This window comes from Electrophorus electricus, chromosome 1, assembly GCF_041902795.1.
Source record: "Electrophorus electricus isolate QZ-2024a chromosome 1, ASM4190279v1, whole genome shotgun sequence".
Taxonomy (NCBI): Eukaryota; Metazoa; Chordata; class Actinopteri; order Gymnotiformes; family Gymnotidae; genus Electrophorus; species Electrophorus electricus.
In genome coordinates this window covers 33,560,501-33,587,424 of record NC_137497.1, presented here as the reverse complement: position 1 = coordinate 33,587,424, position 26,924 = coordinate 33,560,501, and the positions used below count along the sequence as shown (strand labels likewise).

The window sequence follows — 26,924 nt, the reverse complement described above, 5'->3', positions numbered from 1 at the left end:
CGAATCAGTCCGAAGGTGGCGATCTGTCAACATAAGTAAAATGTTCAGAGTAGGCTAAAAGAAAACCTTCACACTCGCTTATTTTTATTTGAGACAGAACACGAACACATTAAAAATAGACTTTAAAAAAACACCGATTTAAATATGATCGGTTGGATTTCAGATTTCAGTGAGTTTTTGATAACGCCGCAAGCTGCAATAAATACATCAAAAAGCTCATGTAGCAGCAGAAATCTAAAAATATATTAAAGTATGCCATTACAGCAAGCAGAACAATAGTTTATTAAAAGGACACAAAATGAATCCATTCCCACCTGCCAGTAAAGTGATACGAAACTCACTTACTTTTGTAGATGCTTTAAGGTTCAAATCCTGCCGGTAAACAACAACCTAAACACGTACAGATTTCGGAATGACCGCTGGCCTCGATGTAGTAAAGCAATGCCCTCTACGTATAGCGAGTGTAGTTCTTTTTCAGCCGACTGCTGTCAGATTTTCGCGCACCTCCCGTTTGCGCCCCTGCACCTCCGCCACGAATTGGCTCTCAGATCCGCAACAGTAATGACTGATTAGCTAACTGCGATTACCCGTTCACCGAGCCTGAAGAAGGACTGACAATTGAGTTAAACTCTCAGATGGAGGACATTTGCGCCTGGAAGATACCCAATAAAAATTGAGAAATTTGAGGGTTCTAGCCATTTTGCAAGAAGCCTGCATAAGCATATAATACATATAGCCTATACTTTTCTCAGTGATTATTGCCAGTATTTTCTTATGAATCTCCAGGCTCTAATTCAACAGTTTATATTGTAAATACAGGCTCTCCAACTCAGCAGTAATACAGTACCAAAATACTGCAGTACATACAAGTAGTAATAAAATTAGTTTATACAAATGTCAAATGGCTAAATATAATCACATTCATCCCTATAGCATGTTGGCAGTGCAGCCGATTGGAATGTCCACTGCATCTGCAGTTTTGTAGAACATACTGAAGTCATTACATTACCCAAAGCACAGATTAATTACAGCAAGAGGGTGTGTGTGTGTGTTATAAAACAAGGAGTTAGGGGATAAAAGACCACAACAAACCTCTATGGTCTAAAAAGCCTCCTTTTAATCACTAATTAATAGTAGAAAAGTCTACACCATACAAAAATATACCAGCAGGACAAAAAAAATGCAAAAAAGAAGAAAGAACAATACTTTCAAGTTGAAATCTACAATTATAATAAAAATACACCTACTTGCACCATATGCCTTTTTAAAGGGTCAGCTGGAGATTAAGCGAGAATGAAAACAACCATTTTAAACCATTTTAAACCATTTAAATTTGCATTTTACTGAAATAGCTGCATTAAGCTCTAGGCCTTCATCGCGGAGCAGCATTTCATATAACACACCATGACGGAAAGTGTGGTGGGACAAATCCACCTTGAATAGTCCTCCCACAGACCTCTCACCAAACCACAAAAAAAGGCTCAGCTGCACCACAACATCCCACTTAACCCAGAAAAAGTCATGAAAATCAGATAAATATGGATCAGATGAATAAATGATGATACAGAAGCAGGCAGAGCTGCATGGCAGCTTGTTCCTACTCCGTTTCAGTATGCTAACAGGTGTAACGAACCTAATTAAATATTGGATGTGCACAGGCCAGCCAGCCAGCCAGCTGCGTGGGTGGCCTGGAATGCAGGGAGGGAAGAGAAGAACAGCAGCTGCTCACCTGTCACTGCTACTGAACAACTGAACAGGACCAGTCTGCCTGCTTGCGCTCCAGAGCAGAGCCAAGTGTAGTTGCGCAAAGCTCTGTGATGGTTTAAAAAACACCACCACCAACACACACACCCTCCTCAGCAGCCCACCAGAACTTTACTCTGAAGAGTGGTAACAGGCAGAGTCCATACACATGACTGGTCCCGACTGTAAAATAGGTGAAAGGCCAAAAAAGCGTGTTGAGGAGAGGAGCTCCGCTGATGTTCAGTTGAAGGCTTGCTGCCTTGCTGCCTTGCGTCCCAAAGCTAGGGCACCACAGTGTAAGGCTGATAGGGCAACATCTTCTGCCGATCGTTAATAGCAAAGATCCACGAGGGCTTCACAAAGCTGAGGTTCTCATTCTCCAGGAGAGCCTGATGAGGAGAGTATGAATGTGTGTGAGTGAAAAAAAAATTCTCTTCTCAGGGGCTTTTATTTAAAAAACAAAACAAAACTGTCACTAGAATCTTCATGATGTACTGTAACTTTGCAACAAAATCTGCTGGGTTACAGTTAATGTCTTGGGTCAAAACAAAATACTTTAGAAGTCAACAGGAAACAAAACATCAGTGGGCAAAGATAAAAATGACTATTGTCTGAACATGGAGCATAAAACAAAAAATAAAACAAAGGGCACTTACTTCTTCAAAAGCATCATCCCAACCTTGACTGGTGATGACAAACTGAACCTTCTCATTCATGTAGTCCTCCACCGACCTGAAAGAACATAAGAAACACAGAGGAATTAAAGCATAAATACATCAATTACATCCATCAACATTAACAAACTAACTTAGCCTAACAAGGTTCCCAAGTGCATGGTTCCACGGCTTAACACTGCAAGAGTGGATAACCACAATGCTAAAAATAAGAATACATCATTTGAATAATAACCATCCAAGGAACCAAAGCCTGCAAGCAATGTGAGCTTTTGCCATCCAAACACTAAGCAATGTAACTAAATAAATATATATATATATATATATATATATATATATATATATATATATATATATATATATATAAAAATAAATATATATATATATATAAATATATAAATATATAAATACATATAAATATATATATAAATAAATATATATATAAATAAATATATATAAATATATATATATAAAAAATATATATATAAATATATATAAATAAATAAATAAATATATATATATAGAAATATATATATATATATAAATAAATATATATAAATATATATATATAAATAAATAAAACACCAAAACATACCCAGTGTTTTAAAAATCCACTTTAATACATTTTTAATTAAATGTGCATTATATGGAGATGCTGTCTAAATTGTGCAATTTTTTTTTTACTTTTTTGCTTTAACTTATTTAATTTCATTGCTGATCAGTCAATTTGTTAATGATCTTTTTTTGTCAATAAAGCACATTCTGAACTGAGAAATGAGAGAACAGTGAACTCGTGTTCAGATGAGGTGCAGCTGGTCATTAGTTGGTGCTATTCTCCCTGAGATTCTCCATCTAAAGGCCTAATGTATCCCTGCAGTTTATTTAGGTTAAAAGTGCCAGTGTCCTACAGATCCCAGTTCCCTCGCTGCCTCCTAGCTCCTGTTCTCTTACCCATTAAAGGCAACGATGTACCGCTGGAGCAGACGCCTCTGGTTCTCTGCAAACTTGCCATACAGATAAAACCGCTTCCCTGTCAAGAAGTCTGAAAAACAAACACAAATGAATAACCTATACTAGTACAAACATATCTCCATCCCTCCTCCATCCTAAGTACATTAACTGTTTTTATTTAAAAAGTACACACCGTAAATGCAAGGTGTCTATGAGTAAGATTGACTGTCCAAGTTATTTTTTATATACGTCCAAAAGTTACATTTGTGAAATAAGTTCAATTATCCCTAAACTCAATTATCCTTATTTGCTCTAGCAATACCCCAAATGTGTTCCCCAAAAGTGCCACTAGGTTAAACGAGATTAAACGAGACAGAAAGGATGGCAATGCAGCCAGTGTGAGTGAGACAGAAGAAAGAATGATGGTGACCGACACTTCTATCTCCTTTTCAGGATGAGAAGAAGAGCATAGAGCAGAGCTCAGGGACCCACCTGGCAGTTCTGGAATGGGTTTATCCACCTCCTCCTCAGCATCCGTGTTCTCATCCGTGGAGCCTCCATATGGATCGTCCTCCGTCTCCCGCTCTCTTGCGCTCCTCCTGGACTCCTCTCTTACTACCTTCTCTTCTCTCTCCTTCCTCTGTGCCTCTACCCTGAGGAAAAGCCAACGTTGCACTCCGACAACCGCTACCACGTAAACTGTAAGCAAGAAACCAAAAGCCAGTGCTTTCGGGTCCTGAGGGCCAGAATATGTTTGCGGTGTGCTGTGTGGGAGTGTCGGGTCACTGGAGATATTGCCACTAAGTGATCGTGTATGAAGTGGGAGTACGTCATTGTGCCTCAATGATATGAGCAATAATATAACAGTGGCATGGAACCTTCCAGACTGGTCCCCACATTTCTGGGTTGCATTACTGAGGACAAAACAGGAAATAATTACACTGTGGACAAGATAGTGTCACTCTCAAAACACGGCTGTCTGTTCCAGTCAATCATCAATCAGAGGAAATCAGTCTGAGCTGTAATCAACAGGTCAGTTGTTCTGGGTTTTCATAAAGCTTCTCTTCATAGACCTGGAACCAGTTTAACCCATATGTGGAGATGTACATTTTCAGGGATGCAAAGCTACCAAACAGTGCCAATTCCAAACCCCGTTCTGGAGTGCACTACAATGCTCATTACCTCCTGAGTTCATCCTCAGTGTCCATGCCAGAGTCTTCCTCATCTTCATCTGTGGAGAAAACAGACACAGAGGAATGATCCCATTACACCAACATAGTACAGGATCCAGCCCTGTCTGAATACCTATTCTTTAAGTTGTTTAACCCATTAATCTATTTTTCTTTAAATAAATATCTTATTGCTATTGCTGCATCTATTCTGAGACATGATTGAACCAAAAAAAAAAAACCCCCTGCAGATTCATCAACTATCACTATGATCAACATATGCAGAGGAATACCCTCCACACTTCTGTCCACATCATATTGCTCTGATCAAACAAAGTGTATAACTGTTCTTTCCTTTCTAAATGTAACCTGACAAAAGCTAAATTGGAGAATAGCATTCTACTGATGTTAATCCCTGGCCCATCCATCCTCTCAGACAGTATGTTTGGGGGGTTGAATAGTAGCTGATAGGATGGAGACACACGCACGCGCACACACACACACGCATAAATGAGAAACATAACCAAGCGTCTTCCTAGCTACATGCAGCTTCGCTGTCCAACCCCTCCACTAGCCTCTTCGCTAGCAGCTTTGCACTTCACCATGCTCATGTTCACCCTCTTCCTCAAAACATCTATCCATCCCCACGTGCCTCCAAAAACCAAGCAGAGGTAAACCTCTTCCTGACCGGCCATTACTGTCACCTTTGGAGGCATGAGGTCCGAGATGCTTATTTGTCCCAAAAAGGTGCAAGAATTTAGTTAAGGTGTACTTTAGGAAAATGTTTAATTGCCATCCATTTGCCATATTCCATTGCCATATTCTAAATGGGTCTTTAATGGTTATCAGTTAAATGAGATAAATTAATTAAAATTACACTTAAATTATGGAAAATCAAAAATTATTGTGTTTGAGCTGTAAGCTTTTATTTTTGCTTAGACAAGTTAATTCTGCAACACTGCACAGATGAACAGCAGCATCAGATGAAACCAGTCAAGTGAAAAATGTTATGGTGCATCAGATCATTGCCAAATGAAGAACCATAGAACACAGTCAGACCAAAGGCTCCTCTCTTCTTCATCCCTCCCTCTCCACATTCTTAAGGAAAATCTGTCACACTATCATTCCTCCTGATCCCACCTACCCACCCTGCATTGGAAGTGTGACATCTTCACCTCCATCTTTGGTAGATCCCCTGAAAGGTTCCTCCGTCTTTGCTGAAACTTCCTCCTGATGCTTCTCGAGGGTACTCTGCCTCATCTCAGCGATTTTCTGAGAATTGCACCAGGGTGGTGGGGAGGAGGAGGAGAGTGAATGACTAGGAGGAAAAAGGACTGGAGTCACAATGACCCACACAACAAAGCCCCACATGCACGTACGCACACGTTTGCCTGCCACAAAGCAGAGGACAGTCCGTGCTGGCACAAAAAGGCAATAGCCATAATCACGATATTTCTAAGACAACATTATGCTTCCAAAGGTCATGTTAGTGGTTTTAATCAGTCGCTGAAGAGGCCAGTGAGGAAGAGGAGGGGCTGCACTAGTGCAAGAGGACTGCTGGGTGCACTCAGGCAGCTGCAGTGGCAGACCCACATGAGCGTGAGCATTGATCGTGGTGTTTTAAGCACGTGGTCAGTCACACCAAATGCTCCATGGCTGTTTACTCATGTATCCTTTTTTAATCTTATGACATTAATTACCTTTTTCTTCTCTTCACTTCTTCCATTTTTCTCTGGGGTACTCTCCTCTGAGCTGGACTCTGCTCCATCCATCAGATACCTTGAAAAGAACATTTTAACGCAAATGTTTACAGGAAATTAGTGCAATTACACAGAAATGGTCTGCTCCTATATCACAGCACAGAGACAGTGCCGATTCTCTATTTGCAAATATTCAAAAACATCCAGCACCAGCAATCCAATGGGCAAGAGTCTGTCAGTCATTCACTGTGGTCGTAACTATTCTCCTAGCTGATGTGATATAGCTACAATCGTTATGTGAGACAGAGTGTAACCAGTGGGAAACAGTTCAACAGCCATGTGAACATTCCCTTTCATTAGCATATCATCCAGAACCATTCATAGATTCATCTCACTCAGCTCAGCCTCTGGGAAATATCAATAGCACTCAAAGTATAAGAGTATACTCTCAGAATACAGATCTCTGTTGCTCGATTGTGTGCGTATGTATGCAAACATGAATTCTAATAGGAGTGTTTGGGGTGCTATTTGGAAAAGAATGTAAAAACGCACAGCTAGCTTCATCAGAGTGCCCATCATCTGTGTGTATGTGTGTCAGTGTGTGTGTACGTTTGCAGAGACAGACATGTGCATGACTGAATACACCATCCTTGTCTTCAAAGGAAGTGGTTGCTTTAATTACTCATTGCAGATGCAGCTTTTAAATACAGAATACATCAGAGCCACTCTCATTCAACACAATAGCATGTCTCTAACAGAGGGAGAGGGAGGTGAGAGAAGGGAGAAAGAGTGAAAGACAGATGAAAATTGCAAGAAGAAAGCAAAAATTTCAAAAGTATTACAATATCCTGATATTTAAGAAACATCGAGTGATTTTGTTAAACAATGAAATTAGTGATTTTCAAAAATTTTAGATGGTGTGTTCTAATCTGTACTGAGTAAATAAACATTACTATACTAAATAAATGTCAGTGATATGTATAATTATTAATTTTTATGCAAAGATGGTGAAAAGGCCCTTATCCTATGACTGATGCAAATGCAATCCTAAATGCACTATACAAAATAATGGAGCTTGGGGGCAAGTAATTATTTACTGTCTGGATATCTATAAATGATCAATGAAAACTCTGAATCAGATACAGTCAGAAATGCTAACTTCAGTCTCCTACTTCTCTTGCTGACTTGGAAATCAATCATTCATTATAACAATCTCTTTAGGTTTAGTTTGAGCGCCCTGAAAAAGCCGTGCACTTAGGGAGGAAATTGGTGAAATTTAAAACATTTACCATTCCCTCTCTTCAGTTACAAAATTCCCTGACTTAACAACTCTTACGGATTAACAAGTCAAATAACTAGGAAAAAAAATACATCGTTTTGCTTAATAGAAAACTGAATTGGATTAATGTGAATTTGTGATAACTTGGGTTAATGTGGAACTTCTGACTAATGGGGAAAAAAGCCTTGGTATTGCAAGAGTTTAGTAAAACATACAACTTTTGAAAAAAACTTGGCTCCTCACCCACCGTCTGTAGGAGATCTTCTGCTTCCGTTTGTGGCAATCCAGCACCCACTCTTTATGGACAATCAGACCCCCAGCAGCCTTCACCTGGCTGTACTTGGGGGTGTTCGCAAAGGCACAGCTACAGGGGGAAGCAGAGAGAAAGCAGATGCATCAGCATCAAGAACTCCCAGAGCTCTTCAAACACAGCACATCAATCACAGCCCTATAGATGCAACACAACACAAACATTACCACATACAGCACTGTCACAGTGAGCATTTAGTCGTCATGACCATAGTAGAATGGGAAACACTAATTTCTTGTTAATTTGCCTGGTTTGTTGGGAAATCTTTTACGTTTTTTTGGAAAGTAAATGTCCCATATTCCGCAGGCGACTCACAGTCCTGCCTACAGTACAGAAGGGTCCCCATGAAGGCCTACAGGGTTCAATGAGGCTGTGTGTGTGACATGTCCTACATGAGATGTGTGGAGTCAGGGGTCCAGTCAGGGCGGTAACGTGCCCCCATGGCCAGCGCCTTGTCTCTCAGCTCCCCACGGAACGGGTTCTGGAAGCCACTCAACACAAACACGACTCCCTCCATGATCTTGTTGAACGGGACATTCTCCTCACTCTTGGGCCTGGCTTTGGGTTTAGCGACACTCTCAGGCTTCTTCTCTGGGGTCTTCTGGGCAGAAGCAGCTAGAAGAGGGCAGAACAAACACAGATGAAGCAAGAGAACTACACTCTCCATATAACTAGTGACCTGTAACTTAACCCCCCCAAATGAATCACTCCCATCACATCCCCCCCTGTGTTGAGATAGACCTGCTTTGCCCTTAGCTGTGCTGGGGATGTGTGTATGAGCAGCACTGAGCTTGGCCTTAACAGAACTGGCTTGTGGGGATCCCACTGGACTTGGCTTCTTGGCTGGGGGTCCTGGAGCCTCCTGGCGCTCTTTAGTGAACTCAAACTTCCTTTTAACAGCAGCCTACAAGGAGGGCAAACAGTACATTGGGTCTGGTCCTGCTGATCTTTTGCAGAAGAGCAAACCCTTACTAATGAGTTATACTACAAGATTTAGAACAAAAAGGTATTCCTTTACATTAGCTGCCATCACCGTTTTAAACCAGTGTAAACGTAAAAAATGGCAAACAGTGGTAAAGTGGAAAAGGGCAAAAATCACACTCCATTTGCGTATTCATCTCCCCAGAACAGGGCAATGATTGAGCTGTAGGTGGGTAGCAGCAGTGAAGCATGGCAGTGATTGGTGGGTACCTGTGGTGAGCTGGCCTTTGAGGGGCTCGGAACGGAGGACTCTGACTGCAGTGCGGCTGCTGCATAGCTCAGTTTGGCACTCTGGGGAGAAACTGGCACAAACCAGAGAGTCATATTAGGTTAAAGCACCACATTACTGTTACAGTGAGTCATGTCATCTTTAAACACCACATGACTGCTGCAGTGAGTTGTGTGAACTTTAAACACCACATTACACCTATAGTGTCATGGTACGCACCCCCCCCCCCCCCCCACAAACGTGAATGAGTGAGTGTGTGGTGTCATCTGCATGGTCATGCCCTCTCGGATTTCTCACCCGATCCTTCTTTTGTGTCATAATCGTGAATGAGCGAGTGAGTGTGTGGCGTCGTCTGCATGGCCATGCCCTCTTGATTTCTCACCCGATCCTTCTTTTGTGTCATTATCGTGCGTTCTATGTCTTGTCTTATAGTGGATGTTGTCGATATTTGAACTGTGTTAGCCTACGTGCACGTGTTCTTTGTTAAGTGTTTGAATAAACGTATGTTTCCTACGACTCATCCCCGCATCTGCTTAGCTTCCTCCCGTCACAGAAACACTGACCACTGAAGAATGCCTGGGACAAAATGAAAAAATGGAAGGGGAAGAAAAGATGTAAACGCCCTCCCACAGCCCTCGCAGGAGAACCCTCCATACTCTTGGGCACACTCCAGACACCCACAACAGGGGAGTGCCACTGGAGGATTTTGGGGACCCCAAAGTAGCTGCCGCTACCCAAGCCAGCAAAGGACAACACACCCCCAAGCTAGTCGGACTCCGACCCAGCTGACGAATGGGGGACTGGCTGGGGTTCCTTCTCTGTTTCCCGGACTGTATTCCAACCCTCTGTGTGGTGTTCACGTGCCTGTCCCTATTAAACTTAATCACTTTGTCCCCCTTTGTGTCTGTGCCCGTCCCAGTTAGTGTGTGCATCCCTGTGTCTCTCGTCGTCCTGGTCCCTGTCCTTTCCCCCGCTGTCTTGCTCATGCTGGCCTGCGCTGGGTCGCTCGGTCCTCCAGCCTTGCCGTTTGGTGTTGGTTTCAGAGCTCGCCGAGAGTCGCGCCATTGGGGAGGGGCTCAGTCACGTTACGACATCCCCCCCCACACACACGACATCCCCCCCACACACACACAAACAAACATCTCCGTGTGCGTGTGTTCGTTCGCCTGCATGGTCAGGCCCTCTCGTGTTTCTCACCTGATCCTTATTTTGTGTCATTATCGTACGTGTATACAAGTCTCTTGTCTTGGAGACAACATCCATTGTGGATGTTGTCGATGTTTGACCCGTGTTAGCCTGCATGCCACGTGTTCTTTGTTAAGTGTTTGAATAAATGTATGTTTCTGTTTCCTATGACATCCTGCTTATCCTCCTCCAGTCAAATGGTAATAGGATTTTACATTACTTAGGATGTTCATTCATAAATCAACATGATTAACCAACATATTACTTAGTAGCACTAAATACAATTTAATACTTTCTTAGTAGCTTGAATGGCCATACGACTGCAATAATCACCACTGTGCCATATCACATATGTACCTTGTTTGTTTATTTATTTATTCGTGGTTGCAGCACATGATGGGTGCCCTACCTTTGAGTCCTGCACCATCTTTGGCTGCAGCATCTCTGTTTAAGAAGAGGCTGCCAGGCTGAAGGCTAGAGCCTGACAATGGAGAGTCGTCCTTCACCCGGAACTGGCCCAGTTTAGTCAGCTTCTACCATATGCACAGAGCAGGCAAGAGACTGGGCTCACAACACAAGCAGATTCCTGGATATTCAGCACTGGGCTATCATTGCCATGTTCAATAAAAAGCTTTATGCTTCATTAAAAGTAAAAGAGCAAAGGGAAAACCGTAAATGAAAAGCCTTAATAGATTCCCCTGTATCGTGTATTATGCTAAAATTAAATGCAGCAGAAAAAGCATACTGTGAACCAAAATGTGTTGCTCACATGAAAAAGGTAGTTTGTCAAAACTATTAATCAATGAATTAAAGGGCCACTGTATGTAGGAAATGTCTCTTCATACTGTCACAAGTAGGTGCTGCAGTGCCACCTGCCAGGGTCTTAAATTGGCATGAACTTTCACCTAATTACTTCACATGTACCATAATTACACTTAGTGAGCCTTTAACGTAGACTCCATGTAGTAGATCTTTTATTCAAGTTAAATCTTTAAGTGTCATCAGCGTGACAGAGGGACTCACAGGTGGAGTATCTGCAGGGGTATCACTGTTGTCAGGCGGCGAGTGGAACTTTATAAAGGCGACTCCATATGCTATGGTCTAGGATTCAGAAAAAGAAAACCAAAACTTGAATCTAGTCACATTACTTGTATCCACAGAATTCAGATCCCCAGGGCTCCAAATGGCCTGACCTCTTGAAAGTGAGAGAGGAGGCTGACCTTGCTATATGGCTGGCTGCATACAATCTTTACCCGGTCCCATTTCTCCTGAGCGGTGGCCTTCACCAGCTGCTGGGGACCAAAGAATCGCACTCGGTTTGTGTTGTTGCCTGCCCGACTCTCAGTGGGGGACATGAACGATGATGTCACCAGCAACACCTTCAGGGGTTACACAGGAAGCATTACTGTCAGGATGAGGGTACCGACAAGCCTTTCCCTTTTGTGTGTCTGGGGTTTGGGGGGGGGGGGCAATACCTCAAAATCTTGATCTTTGACAGATGTTGAGTGTCCGACAAGCACCTCAATGAAGGCAGAACCCTCATTTCCAATATCTATACTGTGCACTTGCTCCTCTTTGTCAAACTAATGAATTCAGCAATTAAACACAAGGGAAAACTAGATTAGCATTAAACACTTACAGAAATAAAATGAAATAAGTTTGTTACACGATGGCATTCAGCAGTAAAGTCTCCCCATACTTGTAAAATGATTGAAGTTTGTTTCTCTCCTGGCCTTGCAGCTTTCCACTTCCTATAAGTGTCAGAGCTCAGCAGATTGTCTGCTTTGTGAGTCTATGCATGAAAACAAGAGTTTCCCAAATTACTAAAGTCAGAGGTTGAATTACTGGTTGAATTGAATTACTAAATTACTCGTTGAGGTTGAATTACTAAAGTCTATAGTTGAAATTAGGGCAAAAATATCTTAATTATGCACTTGATAATGTCAATATACTCACAGTGTCCTCACTGCTGCAGGAAACGACGTGCTTGAGTTTGATTTCAGGCATACTAGCTAGCTAGTATTCAGATGATTAACTTGCATATGCGATTATCAAACCTTAAATGCAACAAAATAGGCATTGCTGCATTAGCAAAGAGATTAAACAACAATCTAATAGCTGAGCTAAACTAATCAGGTAGCTAGATATGGTGTATTCAAGCAGTTAAATTCAACAACTGAACATGCAAACATGGGATGACCATTTGCTGTTTAGTTAGCTAGCTAGTTAGCTAGCTAGCTCTAACTTGCTGTAGCTAGGTGTCAAAAGGACACTGCAATTTTATACGCAGTAAACAAATCAAGAGGGCAATTAAGTTTCTTATACTAATTTGCTAGCCAACCAATTAGTATAGCTAGCTAGCCAATTATATACGGATGAAATATGAGTTTACAAGATACAACATAGACGTAAATAATCCCCCTTAGTGACGGACTTTATTCTAATGGTAACGCTATATAAGACAATACGATTGCTTGTCATGCTAACTGGCTAACTTACAAAGCGCACACACAAGGGAACGTTAGCTCGCTAGCATAAAGGAGCAATAGCTAACAAGTCTTACCTAGCTAACAATACAGTCCATGTATTGTTTGAGTTTTAAATGAAGAAAATTAATATTAAGCAGTTAAAATGTCTTTGGACATACAAGACCAATGCGCTCCACAGATCTGACACAACAGCTGAGTGAGCAGCTCTCCTCATCCAAAACTGTATATACGGTTTACGCGGCAACACACAAAAAGCAGTAGCAACTCCCTTTCATGAATAATGACGTAACTTCCGATTTGTCAATATATTTGCTGAAATTCATGGGGCCTCTAGCGGTAAGTACAGAGAAATGTAGTGCGTGTAGTTTGTGGCAAACCTTGCTCGAGGGCCAGACTGCAGCCCAGTTTGTTGGTTTCCGTGTTTAAGGACACCAGATTCGTTTAATTACCATATTTCAGATGGGGACCGGAACGTTAGGAAAGAAATCCCGTGATTGTTCCTCCAGTTGCGCGTCGTTGGGGCTGGCATAGTGCCGATATCCGGTACCTGGGAACAAAGGTAGCACGCACAGTCAACTCCATCTCAACCAGTAAGACCCACGCGACCAGCGACAGCTGTCCCCACTGGCACCAATCACGTGACAATATAGGGAAAGTAATTAAGTGGCCAGGGGAAAGACGGGTAATTAGTAAAATGAAGGCAAAGCCAAAAGAAAACGTTAAAAAAATTGTGCTCCGAAGTAAAGGAGGACGAGAGGGACTACGCATGCGGGACCATGCGTAGATGCAGGGAAAGGGCATCCAATCATCTCTTGAAAGCTGCAGTTGTGGGTGCCATGACAACGTCTTCAGGGAGGGAGTTCCACGAGTCTATAACCTTCCCAGAGAACGGAGCCTCAGGTCTGATGCGGTCTGACCTGGGCTTAGTCAGTTTCATAGAATATCCCGGAAGGGCTGGTAGGGGAGGTGGTGTAAATAGCCAAGTTAGGTCAGGTCCAACAACCTGCCACATATTCCAAAGGTTCTCAATTTGAAACAAAGTATTTGATCTTATCAAACACCTTGCAGAAGTCTATAAAGACTACATCCACAGCATGGCCCTGCTCAACCATGTCAGCCCACATCTCCTTGGCAGACAGCAAGTTTGTCAGGCAGGAATATCCCTTCTGAAAACCATGCTGAAGTAGATGGTGCCTAGTTAGATAATCCCCCATCTGCTCACGAACGATCCCCTCCATTAGCTTGACAATAGTCAAGCTAATCGGCCTATAGTTCATATAAATTTATCTATACATTTATAGACATATACAGGGATTTTGGGCCCAATGAACAGATATCACATTGGCACCACCACCACACCATCATAGGCCACACCAACCCTGAATATATAACACTGTGCAGACATGCAGAGTGATGTTAACCTTCAAAGAAAGGAATATGTAAAGCTGCAAAAATACCAGAGACTGAAATAATTTGGAAGGTTAATTCCAAGGTTGTCTCAGTGGTGATAGAGGCACCTTGGGCTTTGACTGCTAAACTGGAGGCTGGAGGAGGACGGAGTGTCTCCAACAGATCCCAGAACTAACAACATCAATCCCAGTCAAAAAGAACAATTCTGGGAACAGTGTATACTGACCCACACCTGATTGGCCTGAGCTTGAGGAAAAAGATATGCCCACCCTCCGAAAGGGTGAGAATATACTGACAATATACTAAAAAAAATAAAACAAAATATTGTCCTAAAAAAATATTTTCAAAATAGTGTAGCCTCAAATAAGGAGAGGATTCAAATTTCTACTTTTTTTAAACTTTCAATTTCTACTTAAATTCATATTACTAATATGATTTGAAGGATCAGTTTTGTTTCTCCAAATGAACAAAAAAAAATCTTAAGACGTCTTTTAGCTGACTAGCCTCTTTCTATATCTTTCTCTTCCCCTTTCCATTACCTTTTCCAGTGAAATAAAACACAAGCTTGTATAAAAGCTGAGTTGATACATTGTCAACTCATTCATGCTTTCACATATATGTGGGTAGCTCTATACTCGAAGAAAATACATTTACATAAAAGTGAGTAGCTTCTTAATATATTGTCTTTGGGTATATTTCCGCTTCAGTCAGCTGTTAAAAGCAGTTATTGTCTTCTTTATTGTTCACTTGGCAAATCCTTGTGTTGTGTGTGTGTGTGTGTGTGTGTGTGTGTGTGTGTGTGTGTGTGTGAGCTGTGAATGTAAATGTGTTTGTGTGTGTATGCACCTGGATCTCCTCTTTTTTAAAGGACTATCATCAAGATGATCTGTTTCCCTCGCCATTTAGGAGTAATGAAGCTCTGTTTTTGCTGCATGGCTTTCATCAGCATATTGGGTGAGTACCAAATGTATTCAGTATTCAGACTATTTTCCAGACAATCTAATGTTTTATATACAGATACTTGCACAACAAAGTTGATATGAGTTGCAGCCCTAAATGTCTTAGAGGTCTTATATTCATCAATCTTGTTTATAGGAGTTCAGGGCAGTGAGTGGTCCGCGAGCATTCCTGCCTCTGTTTCTGGTCTGTCAGGTCTGTGCATTTACATCCCATGCAACTTCTCCTATCCTGGGCCGAGACAACCAGCTGGCAAACTCACAGGGATCTGGTTCCAGGGCAGTACAAATTTTCAGATATACAACAGCATGAATTCGGAGGTGGTAAACGCTCTGTATCTGAACAGAACCAGACTCGTTGGCTCTTTGGCCAGAAATGAGTGCTCCCTGAAAATAGGCCCACTGAGGTCTTCGGACGCCAAGATCTACACGTTTCGAATTGAGATACCGGACCTAGACAAATATTCATACTTGCAACAATCCACAACAGTCAGCATTATCGGTCAGCCTGCCACCTGGTCTAAAGTTTAGGACATTTATTTGTTTACTTTGTACATTTGAAGGCAGTTGCATGTATGTGATAAAATCACTTCGTTCACTGGTTTTCTTCATGGCAGATGCTCCTTCAGCTCCCTCCATGCAGTGTCCTGGCATCCTGGCTGAAGGCATTGCTGTCTCGCTTGTGTGTGCGGTAGTGCACTCCTGTCCTGAGGCAGCACCTGCCCTGCACTGGAGCTCCATCCGGGCTGAGCAGACGATTGCTCAGCCGCAGAGCCGACGCCTGCTCCAAAATGGCTGGGAGGAGAGAGTTGTGCTCAATCTGCTGCCCTCTTCTGGAAGCCATGGGGAAGTGCTGCGCTGCTCTGCTGTGTTTCCCAGCGGTCTGAGTCAGTTTGGGCCCGAGTGCAGGCTGGTGGTCGACTGTAAGTTAAATTGAGCTTAATTAATTAAGAGTGTGAATAGTGAGTTTTACTTTCTTTCCACACCCTTCTAATCAGACGTGCTGATTTACTATGTCTTTGTGTCAGATGCTCCCAAAAATGTGACAGTAAATGTGTCATCCCCACTGGACTCAGTCTTAGAAGGGAACACTGTGATTCTGTCCTGCCAGGCAGACAGTCACCCAGCACCGCACACATTCTCCTGGTTCCAGTGGGCTGCAGGTAGGGAACAACTTTTGACAGCCCAGAGGGGGCACGAGCTCTACATAAACAAGATAATTAGGGAGCCCGGCCAGTACTGGTGCCAAGCGGAAAACACTATGGGCATTGCTCACTCTCAACCCCTCCTCCTGGATGTGCTATGTGAGTTCATGTAATATTAATTCATTGTTTAATGAGTTGCTTTCATTCTGTAAAGGGTGTTTCTAAGTGTGATGTAGTGTGTGGTCCTCCTTGTGTGTTTGGTAGCTTTAAACACTGCATTGAGAATTTGATAGTGTTTGGTAGTATGAAGCTGATCTTTTCTGTTTCAGACCAGCCTGAGATCATGAATGAGAGCTGCTGCTCAGTTATCTCTGAGCAGGAGCTGGAGCTGAACTGTGTATGCATTGCCCATGGCAATCCAAAACCCTCTATCAATTGGACTTTCATGCATTCACATGAGCCAATAAATGGTGAGAATGAACTGTGTGAGGATGAACAAATGCAGTGGCAGGTCTGACACTCTTGATAATAACAATGATGTAAATTATTAATGATAATGTAAATAAGGAAAAAGCTACACTCCTATAGCAGAGTATAGCATCAATACACTGCCTGAGATTTCTTTTATGAATGTATTTGAAAAATAAAGCGTCCACTTGTATTTCTAGGTCAAGTGGACTCGTCTCAGTCAGGAGGCCATAAAGCTGTAGTAAGCCTCAATACTTCAGTACTGTGGAACAGCACAGCAAAAGAGCTAGTCATACTGTGCATGGCTGAAAATAGCTTGTCATCCACCACTAAAGCCTTCACACTGACTCTCAACAGTGAGCTAACTTCACACAGTTAAATTCTATTTACATTCTTAGCTATTAGTGAGCTAACTTTTCATTATTAAATGCTTTTTATATTATCTAATAGCAAGCTAACTATACACTGTCAAATACTTTATTATTAGCTTAGTTTGAATTTCTTTTGAGTCTGAATCTGTGGCTGGTGTACAGTATATTGTCTCTGTCTGAATGTAGTGTCCTATATCCTCTCCACAGCCACATTGAATGCATTTGTCCTATCTGATACTGGCCCCACCTTGGGACTGTGGGGTCCCATGATGGGTCTGACTGCAATAACCATGCTCCTCCCACAGTGGCATTGTGGTAAGTGCTTTGGAAAAACCATTCAGCCCAATTCAAACCTGTTGGGCCCTGTTTTATTTTAAAGGCTCTTTAGTTAACATATATAATGGCACTGACTAAATGGGCAAAAGGGACAGGTAACTAAAACACAGACTCCACAATGATGGTAATGGCTACTCTAAAGCCAACAAACTGGAAAAAGCATGTGACTAATTAAATAAACACAAACGCACACAAATCAACATTTTAACATTAAATGTAAACTAGTTACAAGCTGCAGGGAGGTGCACAGTATCCTGTGAATACTCACTGTGCTCCTCCCTGCTCGCTCTCTCTCTCTCTCTCTCCCTCTCTCTCTCTAAACCAGTCACCACAGTATTTTATAATCAATACAATATTTTACTGGCAGCCAATCTAATGTAGGTAAGATAGGAGTGATGTGATTAAACTTTCTAGTTCTAGTAAAAACTCCAGCTACTGCATTTTGAACTAACAAGGGCTTGTTTATGAACTTCTGGTATAACCAGATAGTAAGGCATTAGAGTAAAGTGTAAAAGTAATAAACACATGGACCAACCTTCCTCCATCATGTAATGATAGTATATCTCTAATCTTTGCAATGTTTTAAGGTGTAAAAAGACTGTCCTAGAAATATTATGAGCTTCAAAAGAGAGACTGGAATCCATAGTTACACCATGATCTTTAATTGTTTAATTGATGTAACTGAAAGACCATCAAGGATTATTACATAATTATTACATAATCATTACAATCCTAATTATTATATAATAATTACAAAAATCTTACTCATGGCTGCCTGTGGGCCTATTTTTAAAAACCATAATTAAGTAAGAGAAAGTTTCCCAACATCCATTGTCTGATGTCCTTTACATATTGTTTAATAATATTATGTTGATTTTATCACAGTTGGTACCTCCTAGCACCCATGTTTCTATGGTTTTCCTGTCTCGGGTTATTGTTTTGCATCCGTTTCTTAGTTTTGTTTTCTCCTCCCCTAGTTAGATTTTCATTACTTTCACCTGTTCCTCATTTCTAGCTTTGTTATGTTTAGTATTTAAGCCTTGTGTTTGCCATGTTTCAGGGCTGCTCATTGAAAGCCCGTATCTGCTCATTGAAAGTCTAAGTAGTGCATGTAAGTTGAGCCTCCGTTTATGTGATTTGTAAGTCTGTATGTCAGTTTAGCCGCCGTTTGCTATTTTTAGTTGTTCATGTTTCCTAGCCGTCGTTTAGCCTGGCCTCTGTTTAATATCCTAGCCCTTATTTTTGTGTTATGTATTCTTAAACTCTCCGTGTTGGTAACTTGACCCTGGACTACCCTAACGACTCTGAATTTTGATTTGCCCTTGATAAATTTTGCTCTTCTCTGCAAATGCGTCCGCCTCCTTACCACTCACTGTTACAGAAATGTAATCTGGTTTTGCTGAGATAATAAAAGACAATTTATCTTTACTAAAGTCATCTCTGTACTGTGGCAGCCTATATCCCAACTGAAAATGTTAATGCATGTGATTTCCTATACAAGTGTGAGCTTAGCTGTTGTGCAACAGCTTTCTACAACATGTTAGATATAAAGGGAATATTTGAAATAGGTCTATAATTTGACAGGTCATGGGGTCAAGATTAGATTTCCTGATAAGGGGCTTGATTAGAGCTACCTTAAGGGTTTATAGTATATAGTGAAGACTATTAGAAGAGATTTTTATTGTTAAGAGAAGATTTATTTCTTTTGACATTTCTTTAAACTCAAGCCCAAGAGGAAGGTGTTCAGTTACAAAGAGGAGACAGGAAGAGTTGGTCAAATGAGGCCAAGGCTAAAACCAGCACTGAAAAAGACAACTAAAATGAAAGCTCTGAATTAAGACTGAATCAAATGTCTCAATTGTATGACAAACCATACTTTTGAATATCAGTGATACTCCAGTGATACCCCACATTAGCATAAGGCTGACGTTTTGAAATTTAAAACTGCAACCACATCAGTGTTCCTAATGCATATTAATAGAATGTTTCGTCAATTATTGTGAACAAAAGATTTAACTTAATATATTTTACCTGACATGCAAATTATGCCATACCATGCAAGTACTTTAACAAAGTTTTTCTCTTTTTGTAATTGTCATACCAATTTAACTGGAGATATAAAAAGTACAATTTAAAAAGTAAAAAAAACACATGAAGAACATGAAGCAACAGCATGTCTTGTAATGCTGAATGATGGCAGAGTGCTGACTGCTGACCAGCTATTCAGATGACTTCCACATAGACAGCAGTGTCTATGTCTGTAGCTGAAGGCTGCTGCCTGTCCCTCTCTCTCTCATCTGCAGGGATGGCTCGGTCTCTCTCCTGGTGAGGTCTCTGACGTCTGGCTCCTCTCCTCTGTCTCTTATGGATCTGAAAGGAAGACAGACTGTCCAAGCTGTCCTTCACCCCCGGATAAACTGCTTCTACTGCCTTCCATACAGATGCTTATTGCATTCCTCTGTTACAGGAGCTAAGTTGCTTTAATTGTGATCCTCCATATATGTTTTTATGGATGAATGTGTGTCTGCACCTGTTTGCTGTGGACAAAACACGGTGTACAGTTTTGGTAGATGAGTTGGTAGCTGCCGTTGGTGTAGATATGCGTGACCTCAGAGCAGTTGATATAGAGGGGTATGTGGTCCTGGTAGATATTAACACTGTCTGGGAATACAGGAGATCTGCAGGCTACCACCCGACTTCTTCTAATGGGGATCATAAGAGACACTTGGTCAGTGCTGTTTTGGGTTTTTCTGATCAGGAAGATATATTTTCTCCAGCCTAATTCACTCCACCTGGGTATTAAACCACAGAAGAGTTCCAGACTGCCTAGATGGCACTTACCTTCTTCCTGCCCTCCTACAACCACACAGGAGCAGAATGGAAAGGAAGAAGAGGAAGGATAACATGCCAAATCCTACAGGCATTGGAGACCACAGCAGACTGTCTACAGGGCAAAATATACATGCCCCAGTACCCAAAAACAATACACACACACACACACACACACACACACACACACACACATTTTCTTACTATACTGTACATACAGTACCATATGATAAACAAAGCACATCTTAACAGAATCATTGTTACTAAAATATTCCAAAGCAAATAATATACAGTCAGTTCACAATAAAATACCTACTCTCTATAAACAGACTGGTGCATATAATGCCCTTCCATTTAAAACATACAGTACACAGACAGAAAGCCACCCACACCCACACACCTTTCATGTCCTGCATCAGTATGTAGGAGTCATTGCCGAGGCTGTTGATGGCGTAGCAGATGACGGGCAGAGGGGCAAGAGCCAGCCCCTGGAGCACCTCCTGCAGGGTGTGCTCTGAGTATGACGAAGAGACGTTGTAGTCCCTGGGTGGAACGCTGCCGTTCACACTCCAGGTGACAGCTGGGCGAGGGTTCGAGTCCACCATACACTCGCATGTCAGCCGCTGCCCGTCCCACTCACAGGAGGAGGAGTTATGTACAATCATTGGGGTGTCTGAGGTTACACACACTCATTAGAGATCGCAGGGGTGTCTGGGGCTATGCACACACACATTATCATTTGCAGACACAGAATCTACAGCCCACCTATTCTGTTGTGTTTTCTTATTCTAGAATTAGAATTCTGCAATTCTAGAATTCTCATTTGAATATAATCTGTCTAGTTTGATACAAGTGTCTTGTCTGTCTAGTCTGATATAAATTAAGTATTTTTCAGCATGAATCTTGGCTTGGATTATGGTGTGTTAGAAAGCTGGAATAAGGTTAAAACAAATATGTACACATCATGTAAATAAAATGAATACTCTCTAGGAGCTAAATATAAAAATCCATTCGGAAATAAAATCGTGTGATATGCATTTATATACCAGTAAAAAAATGAAAGTACATAAAAGTTCTGTGAACAAAACGTGTGTGTAAGTAAACTAGTAAACAGTATGTGTGTGTGAAGTCTACTCTCTGTCTCCATTGTGCAGCAGGTGGTAAGTGAGAGAAGTGGTGTGCATCACTCACACTGCACATTTAGGGGGGTGGGACGGGAAGTTGCCCTGCCCAGCGTATTCCACACAGAACACTGTACTTTCATATCCCGGGTGACATTCAGGATGCGGATGGTGGGTGTGCCATTCATCAGGGTCACTCTGTCACCTGACTGAGTGTAAGACCAGTGGTACCCAGTCACTGGTGGCTCAGCCTTACATACACAAGCCAGCTGGGCACTTCCTCCTTCCCTCACAGAGAGAGTATGGATCTCTATGGAGACGTCAGTGGGTGGGACTGCAAAAAAAGCCAGAAATACTGAGCCTTACTCTAGTGTGTTGTATATTACTGAAACAGGAATCCTCAAACCCACAGCCCTTACACTGCAAGTTCTTAAATAATCCCCCTTTTAGGAATCTGGTGCCATGACCCTTGAGTCAATCAGCTGCACAAGGATTTCAGTCCCAGAACTGGGGCTCCCATGCTCTGCATATTTATGCGCCACTGCTTTAAGACACCTAATTCACCTCATGAAGACCTTGACCATTACCTGATAAATTGAATTAGGTGTGTTAGAGCAGGAAGTGCACAAAACAGTGCAGTGCAGTCAGTCCCACGCTCTACTCTAGGGCACATCAAGCAAATTCCCTTTAGTTACCATTTATTATATAGAGCATGTACGCATTTAGTGTGAACTCTGAATAGACAAGTTCAGAGCAAGACTTACAGTTCACATGAAACTCTTTGGTTGTGGATCTTTTCCTGTTGCCTGGATACACAGCCTCACATCTCACCCTGGGCTTGACCAGGTGAGAGGCAGTGAAAGATAGAGAGGAGAGGAGCATGGGTAGCTGGCTCTGTACCTGGACTCTCTCCGTCTCTCCGTGCACGCTGTTGCCCTGCAGCCCTCCTCTCTCCCACACCCACTGTAACCTGGGGGGCTGGGAGGGGCAGCTCACCTTCACTGAACAGTTCAGTACAGATACCTTCCCAGCAACCACTACCTTTGGGGCTAAGAGTTCTGGCTGCTCTGGGACCTCTGGTGAAGAGACACAATAGTGTATGCATGGAACAAATGTTGGTGTCTATGGTGTGGTGCTAATGTCTTACATGTGGTATTTTAAAGTAATAACATGGTGTTTTATTAGTGTGAATTTGAGTAAACTGAAAAGTGTTAATATGTAGTACAGGTCTGAATTAAAGAGGTAAGAGTACAGTGGTGACATATAGTAGAGAGAAACTCACTGGTCATGGTCAGATGCACGGTCTTGGCTCTGCCCCATGATCCTCCTTGCTCTTTGAGCTGTATCTCGTACATGTCTGGGTCTTTCGTGCTGACATTAGTGATGGTGAGAGAGCAGTCTCCCTTGCTCAGGGTCCCTACAAGAGCCACTCGCCCTGCAAAATGATTCTGTCTACTCCACAGGGGCTCTCCTGCATCACTGCTGAAGGCCGTGCTCCTCAGGCTCATGATGGAGGAGCGGTACCTCAGCCTGATGTCCACCTGCCCTGCAGTGGAGTGTGGCTGGAAGGAGCAGGGGAGGAGAGCACAGGAACCCAGCTGGGCAGACACTCTGTCTGGGGCAGAGGGCAAGAGAGCAGGGGGCCTACTCCACACGCACACTGGAGGCACACACAAACATCATGGTTCACAGAGCAGCTGCAAAGGCAGGGTGGTGTGATGGAAACTACCAGACTGCACTTCAGCAGATCTGGGAGGCTCAAGGATGAGAAATGGAAATCTCAGCAGATCAGCATGCGTCAGTTACAGTGACTCTCTGACAAAGGGATTTCACAACACCAGTAAAACAGGAACAAGTGGAAGCAAGAAACAAAGCACTACATCTTCACATGTATGCAAACCTTTGAAAATCTACAGGATGTCTTCGTGTTGCTAAACTAATATTAAAATTAATGCACAACAAAAATACCTTTTATATATATATATATATATATATATATATATATATATACACACACACACACACACACACACACACACACAGTTATGTGCAAAATAATAGCAGTGTGTTTAAAACAACTGAGAAAAAGCTCAATCCTCATAATAGCATTTATTTCCATATACACAAAGGCACTGGGAGCACTGCACATTCAATTCCAAATGAAAAAATGAACGAAATATCAATTTTTATACTGAAAATGAAGAAAAAAGAATAATGGGCTGTTCAAAAAAATAGCAGTATCTTCATTTTCATTTACAAATTCAAATATTTACAATATAAACTGAAAGTTGTTTACAGATTTAGCTTTTCTGTTGATCATTGAACTAATATTTAGTTGTATAAGCTTTATTTCTGTTATTGCTTTAAATCTGTGTGGCATGGAGTCAACTAATATCTGACACCTGTGAACAGATATTCCAGCCCAAGATGATTGGACTACATTCCACAGTTCTTGAATTTGCATCAAAAACAGCATTTTTGATGTCACTCCACAAATTCTCAATCAGATTGAGGTCTGGGGATTGGGCTGGCCACTTCATAACATCAACATCTTGTTGGTCTGGAACCAGGATGTTGCCTGCTTGCTAGTGTGTTTGGGGTCGTTGTCCTGCTGAAACACCAATTTCAAGGGCATTTCTTCTATTCAAACTGGTCCATGGTGCCTGGTATGCGATAAATGGGTCCGACTCCAAAGTATGAGAAACATCCCCAAACCATTATACCTCCATGTTTTACAGTCTTCACAGTGTACTGTGGCTTGAATTCAGTGTTTATGGGTCGTCTCAGAAACTGTCTGTGGCCTTTAGACCCTATAGCTGATCATTGGATGCTTCTTTGCCATTCTTGTTATTCTATGATCTACACGGAAGGTAGTTTTTCTTTTCCTACCACATGTTTCGGATTTTGTTTGCCATTTTAAAGCATTTGAGATCATTTTAGCTGAGCAGCCAATTATTTTCTGCACTTCTTTATATGTTTTCCCCTCTCCAATCAACTTCTTGATCAAAGTTCTTTCTCCTTCGGTACAATGTCTGTAATGACCTATTTTATTCACTGAGCAAGGGTTAAAACCAGCAGGTACAACATTTGCTGCCCTCCTTCATTAAATAAGGACCATAATTGACACCTGTTTCTTCATAGAATGAATGACCTCACTAATTGAACTCCACACTGCTATTAATTTGAACACGCCCCTTTCATTAAATGAGTAAATTACACCCAATTAGCAGCATGCATGTCATGACTGTTGATTCTGTTGGTTGGCCATTACTTGGCTACACCTAGTCATGAATTTTTCCCCCATGTTGCATTATCTTTTCCGCCAAAATCAGTAATTAAATACATAAGTGATGTTGCACATAACTGTATATATATATATATATATATATATATATATATATATATATATATATATATATACACATATATATACACATATACACACACACACACAGAGAGTCCGTGCATAGTATAAAATACCAGTGCCTGGAAAAAAATATAAAAATCACTATTTTCTATCCTATCCCAGAGTGGATGTCCAACCTTCCAGTTTTATGTCATAAGAAAGAAAGAACATGTGATAATGTCATAAGAAAAAAGGACTTACAAAACATAATGGCAGAGATGAGGATGGTGAACCTGAGAGCCATGTCTCTGTGCAGTCTGGAGAGAGACAGCTGGATGCCAGACAGTGGTGATTAAACACACAGCAGAGCAGTAATGGAAGATCCTTTCCAACTCTGGTGTAAAGAGGAACTCCATTTAAAAAACCATGCCTGTTTCCTCATACATATGTCCCACCTACGCAGTACTACCCACCCAGACCTCGTTCCTATAGAGGACGAGTAACGTGAAGACAGTGTCAACCACAATCACACTAGAGTCAAAAACTTTGAATATTGCCACATTACCATTTTGATAAATAACATTTAGTTAAATTAAGCTAGTAACAGATAGCTTTGTCAGACAGAGATTGATGAATAACTGCAGCAGATAACACTGATAAAAAATATCTCTGTATTTTATCCCATGGTCCTCTATAGTGAGCAGAATCAGGGCTCATGTGAATAAGGTGCAATAGAGAGAAATGTAATCTGGGCTTAGCTCCCTACTATCAATATCATTATTTTCAAAAGGATTTCAAGATGACTAATCCTCTCAGCAAACCTAAAGTGCTGATATATTCTGGTCTGAGGCTTGGATAAGGTTGCATGTGAGTATGACTGAATCAGCCTTGTGCCTCATCCAACTTCCTCCTAATTGCCCCTCACTAACTCGTATATATGACTGCAACCCTACTGACCATTCAAAGTGTTTACTTATTAAAATATAAATCATCATTGATGACAAATTCATTATTGGTATTGCCATTCCAAAAAATAGCTAGAGGTTTTCAGTACTGTGGGTAAGAGTTGCTGGGAATTCAGTTAGTTTGAAGTCGATTGAAAATGGGCTAAGTAAAACATAAGTCTGAGTGAACTAAAAAATTACTATTTAACATGACATGTTGCAGGCACAGAGCAAGATGCAAGTGAATGCAACAGAGAATTGTTTTAATGAAAAGCCCAAAAGCAGAGAAAAAGCCCAGACACTTCAAAAATGGGAGATCACCATAGTAGTGAAGACACACCACCAGTGTGTGTTGTTTGGTATATTTTACAAGACAACATGAGCATACAAGGAAAGTTGCAGAGAAAGTTAAAGTAGTTTCTCAATACTTCCACTGTAGATATTCTTGCAATTTTACACTGCATTCATTCCTCCATTAGTGAATTATGAGTCTATAGTGTAACCTGGTAACAATGCCTTAGAACTTATGTAGTTAATGAGTTTACAGTTTTACATAAAAACTAATTTTTGAATTATTATTATTATTATTATTATTATTATTATATTAAATGAACAGAACATGTATAATTTTCTTTATCTATTTACTCATATTGATAGAATTTATAAGGAAAACATCTGAGGTGACTACACTGAAGATCCCACTACACTGCACATTCTGAAGAACCTTGTTGTCCACGGTGCCGGCTAATGTTTCCATCATTGTCAGGGGCCATGATGTATTGACAAAATATAGAAACATAACCAAGACTTGCCCACTGCTGATGGAACTGATGTATGTCTTAAATCAGAACCTAAATGTTAAATGTACACCTCACTTACATTAAAACAGCTGTTTTGGAAGGCCTTTTTAGACTCAGGCCTCTGAAGGGACCAGAGCCCTGCCGAATCAATTGTGAACTGTTTGGCAATTTCATCAGTACAACCCAAACTATGCTGTCAATATGCATTCCATGATATGGAATACGAGATGCAATTCTACAACACGGGAAAAGCCATCCTGCTGAATTCACATCCACTGAACTGGTGGAAAGAAAATGAGCATCTAGTCCCACATTTCTCCAAGCTCTCCAAATGTACCATACTCTCATTGTACAAGCAACAAGTGTGGCAAGTTAGGGAGTGTTCTTAATGGCAGGAGACACTGTGACAACTCAAAGAGTAGCCCTCTCTCTGGAGAATGTCAACATATTCATCTTCTTAAAGAAGAATTTTAAAATGTAAATGTCAG

The 26,924-nt window shown here is 41.4% G+C and overlaps 3 protein-coding genes across 14 annotated transcripts; 1 reads left to right on the top strand and 2 right to left on the bottom strand.

Annotated features, from left to right (window-relative positions):
• Positions 1-1,095: 1,095 nt before the first annotated feature.
• On the bottom strand, positions 1,096-12,995 carry xrcc1 (X-ray repair complementing 1). Of its 7 annotated transcripts, none has more exons than XM_035526634.2 (18): positions 12,869-12,995; positions 12,178-12,278; positions 11,921-12,013; positions 11,697-11,804; positions 11,442-11,600; positions 11,245-11,322; positions 10,631-10,754; positions 9,018-9,109; positions 8,568-8,730; positions 8,219-8,441; positions 7,764-7,880; positions 6,238-6,316; positions 5,686-5,809; positions 4,551-4,599; positions 3,861-4,021; positions 3,369-3,459; positions 2,400-2,475; positions 1,096-2,132 (listed from the first exon to the last, which is right to left on the bottom strand). In XM_035526634.2, the coding sequence occupies exons 2-18, from the start codon at positions 12,226-12,228 to the stop codon at positions 2,025-2,027; spliced, it is 1,896 nt and encodes a 631-aa protein (XP_035382527.1). In that variant the 5' UTR covers positions 12,229-12,278; positions 12,869-12,995; the 3' UTR covers positions 1,096-2,024. The 7 variants fall into 7 exon arrangements, 3 of the variants coding, with proteins under 3 accessions (XP_035382527.1, XP_026861149.2, XP_035382528.1); XM_027005348.3 differs by having other exon boundaries at positions 12,785-12,977; XM_035526635.2 differs by having other exon boundaries at positions 5,713-5,809; positions 12,785-12,977.
• Positions 12,996-14,672: 1,677 nt separating this feature from the next.
• Positions 14,673-20,534, top strand: LOC113574423 (myelin-associated glycoprotein-like). Of its 5 annotated transcripts, XM_035525823.2 has the most exons (10): positions 14,734-14,780; positions 15,027-15,074; positions 15,216-15,578; positions 15,694-15,999; positions 16,105-16,380; positions 16,551-16,691; positions 16,890-17,045; positions 17,268-17,375; positions 18,457-18,507; positions 19,700-20,534. In XM_035525823.2, the coding sequence occupies exons 1-10, from the start codon at positions 14,738-14,740 to the stop codon at positions 19,723-19,725; spliced, it is 1,518 nt and encodes a 505-aa protein (XP_035381716.1). In that variant the 5' UTR covers positions 14,734-14,737; the 3' UTR covers positions 19,726-20,534. The 5 variants fall into 5 exon arrangements, with proteins under 5 accessions (XP_035381717.1, XP_035381716.1, XP_035381718.1 ...); XM_035525824.2 differs by lacking the exon at positions 19,700-20,534 and having other exon boundaries at positions 14,673-14,780; positions 14,989-15,074; positions 18,457-18,830; XM_035525825.2 differs by lacking the exon at positions 18,457-18,507.
• LOC113574422 (kin of IRRE-like protein 2) lies at positions 19,070-25,074 on the bottom strand. Of its 2 annotated transcripts, XM_027005345.3 has the most exons (8): positions 24,954-25,074; positions 22,629-23,006; positions 22,111-22,422; positions 21,417-21,680; positions 20,626-20,898; positions 20,238-20,340; positions 19,927-20,098; positions 19,073-19,766 (listed from the first exon to the last, which is right to left on the bottom strand). In XM_027005345.3, the coding sequence occupies exons 1-8, from the start codon at positions 24,994-24,996 to the stop codon at positions 19,620-19,622; spliced, it is 1,692 nt and encodes a 563-aa protein (XP_026861146.2). In that variant the 5' UTR covers positions 24,997-25,074; the 3' UTR covers positions 19,073-19,619. The 2 variants fall into 2 exon arrangements, with proteins under 2 accessions (XP_081572060.1, XP_026861146.2); XM_081715934.1 differs by lacking the exon at positions 22,111-22,422 and having other exon boundaries at positions 19,070-19,766.
• Positions 25,075-26,924: the final 1,850 nt, after the last annotated feature.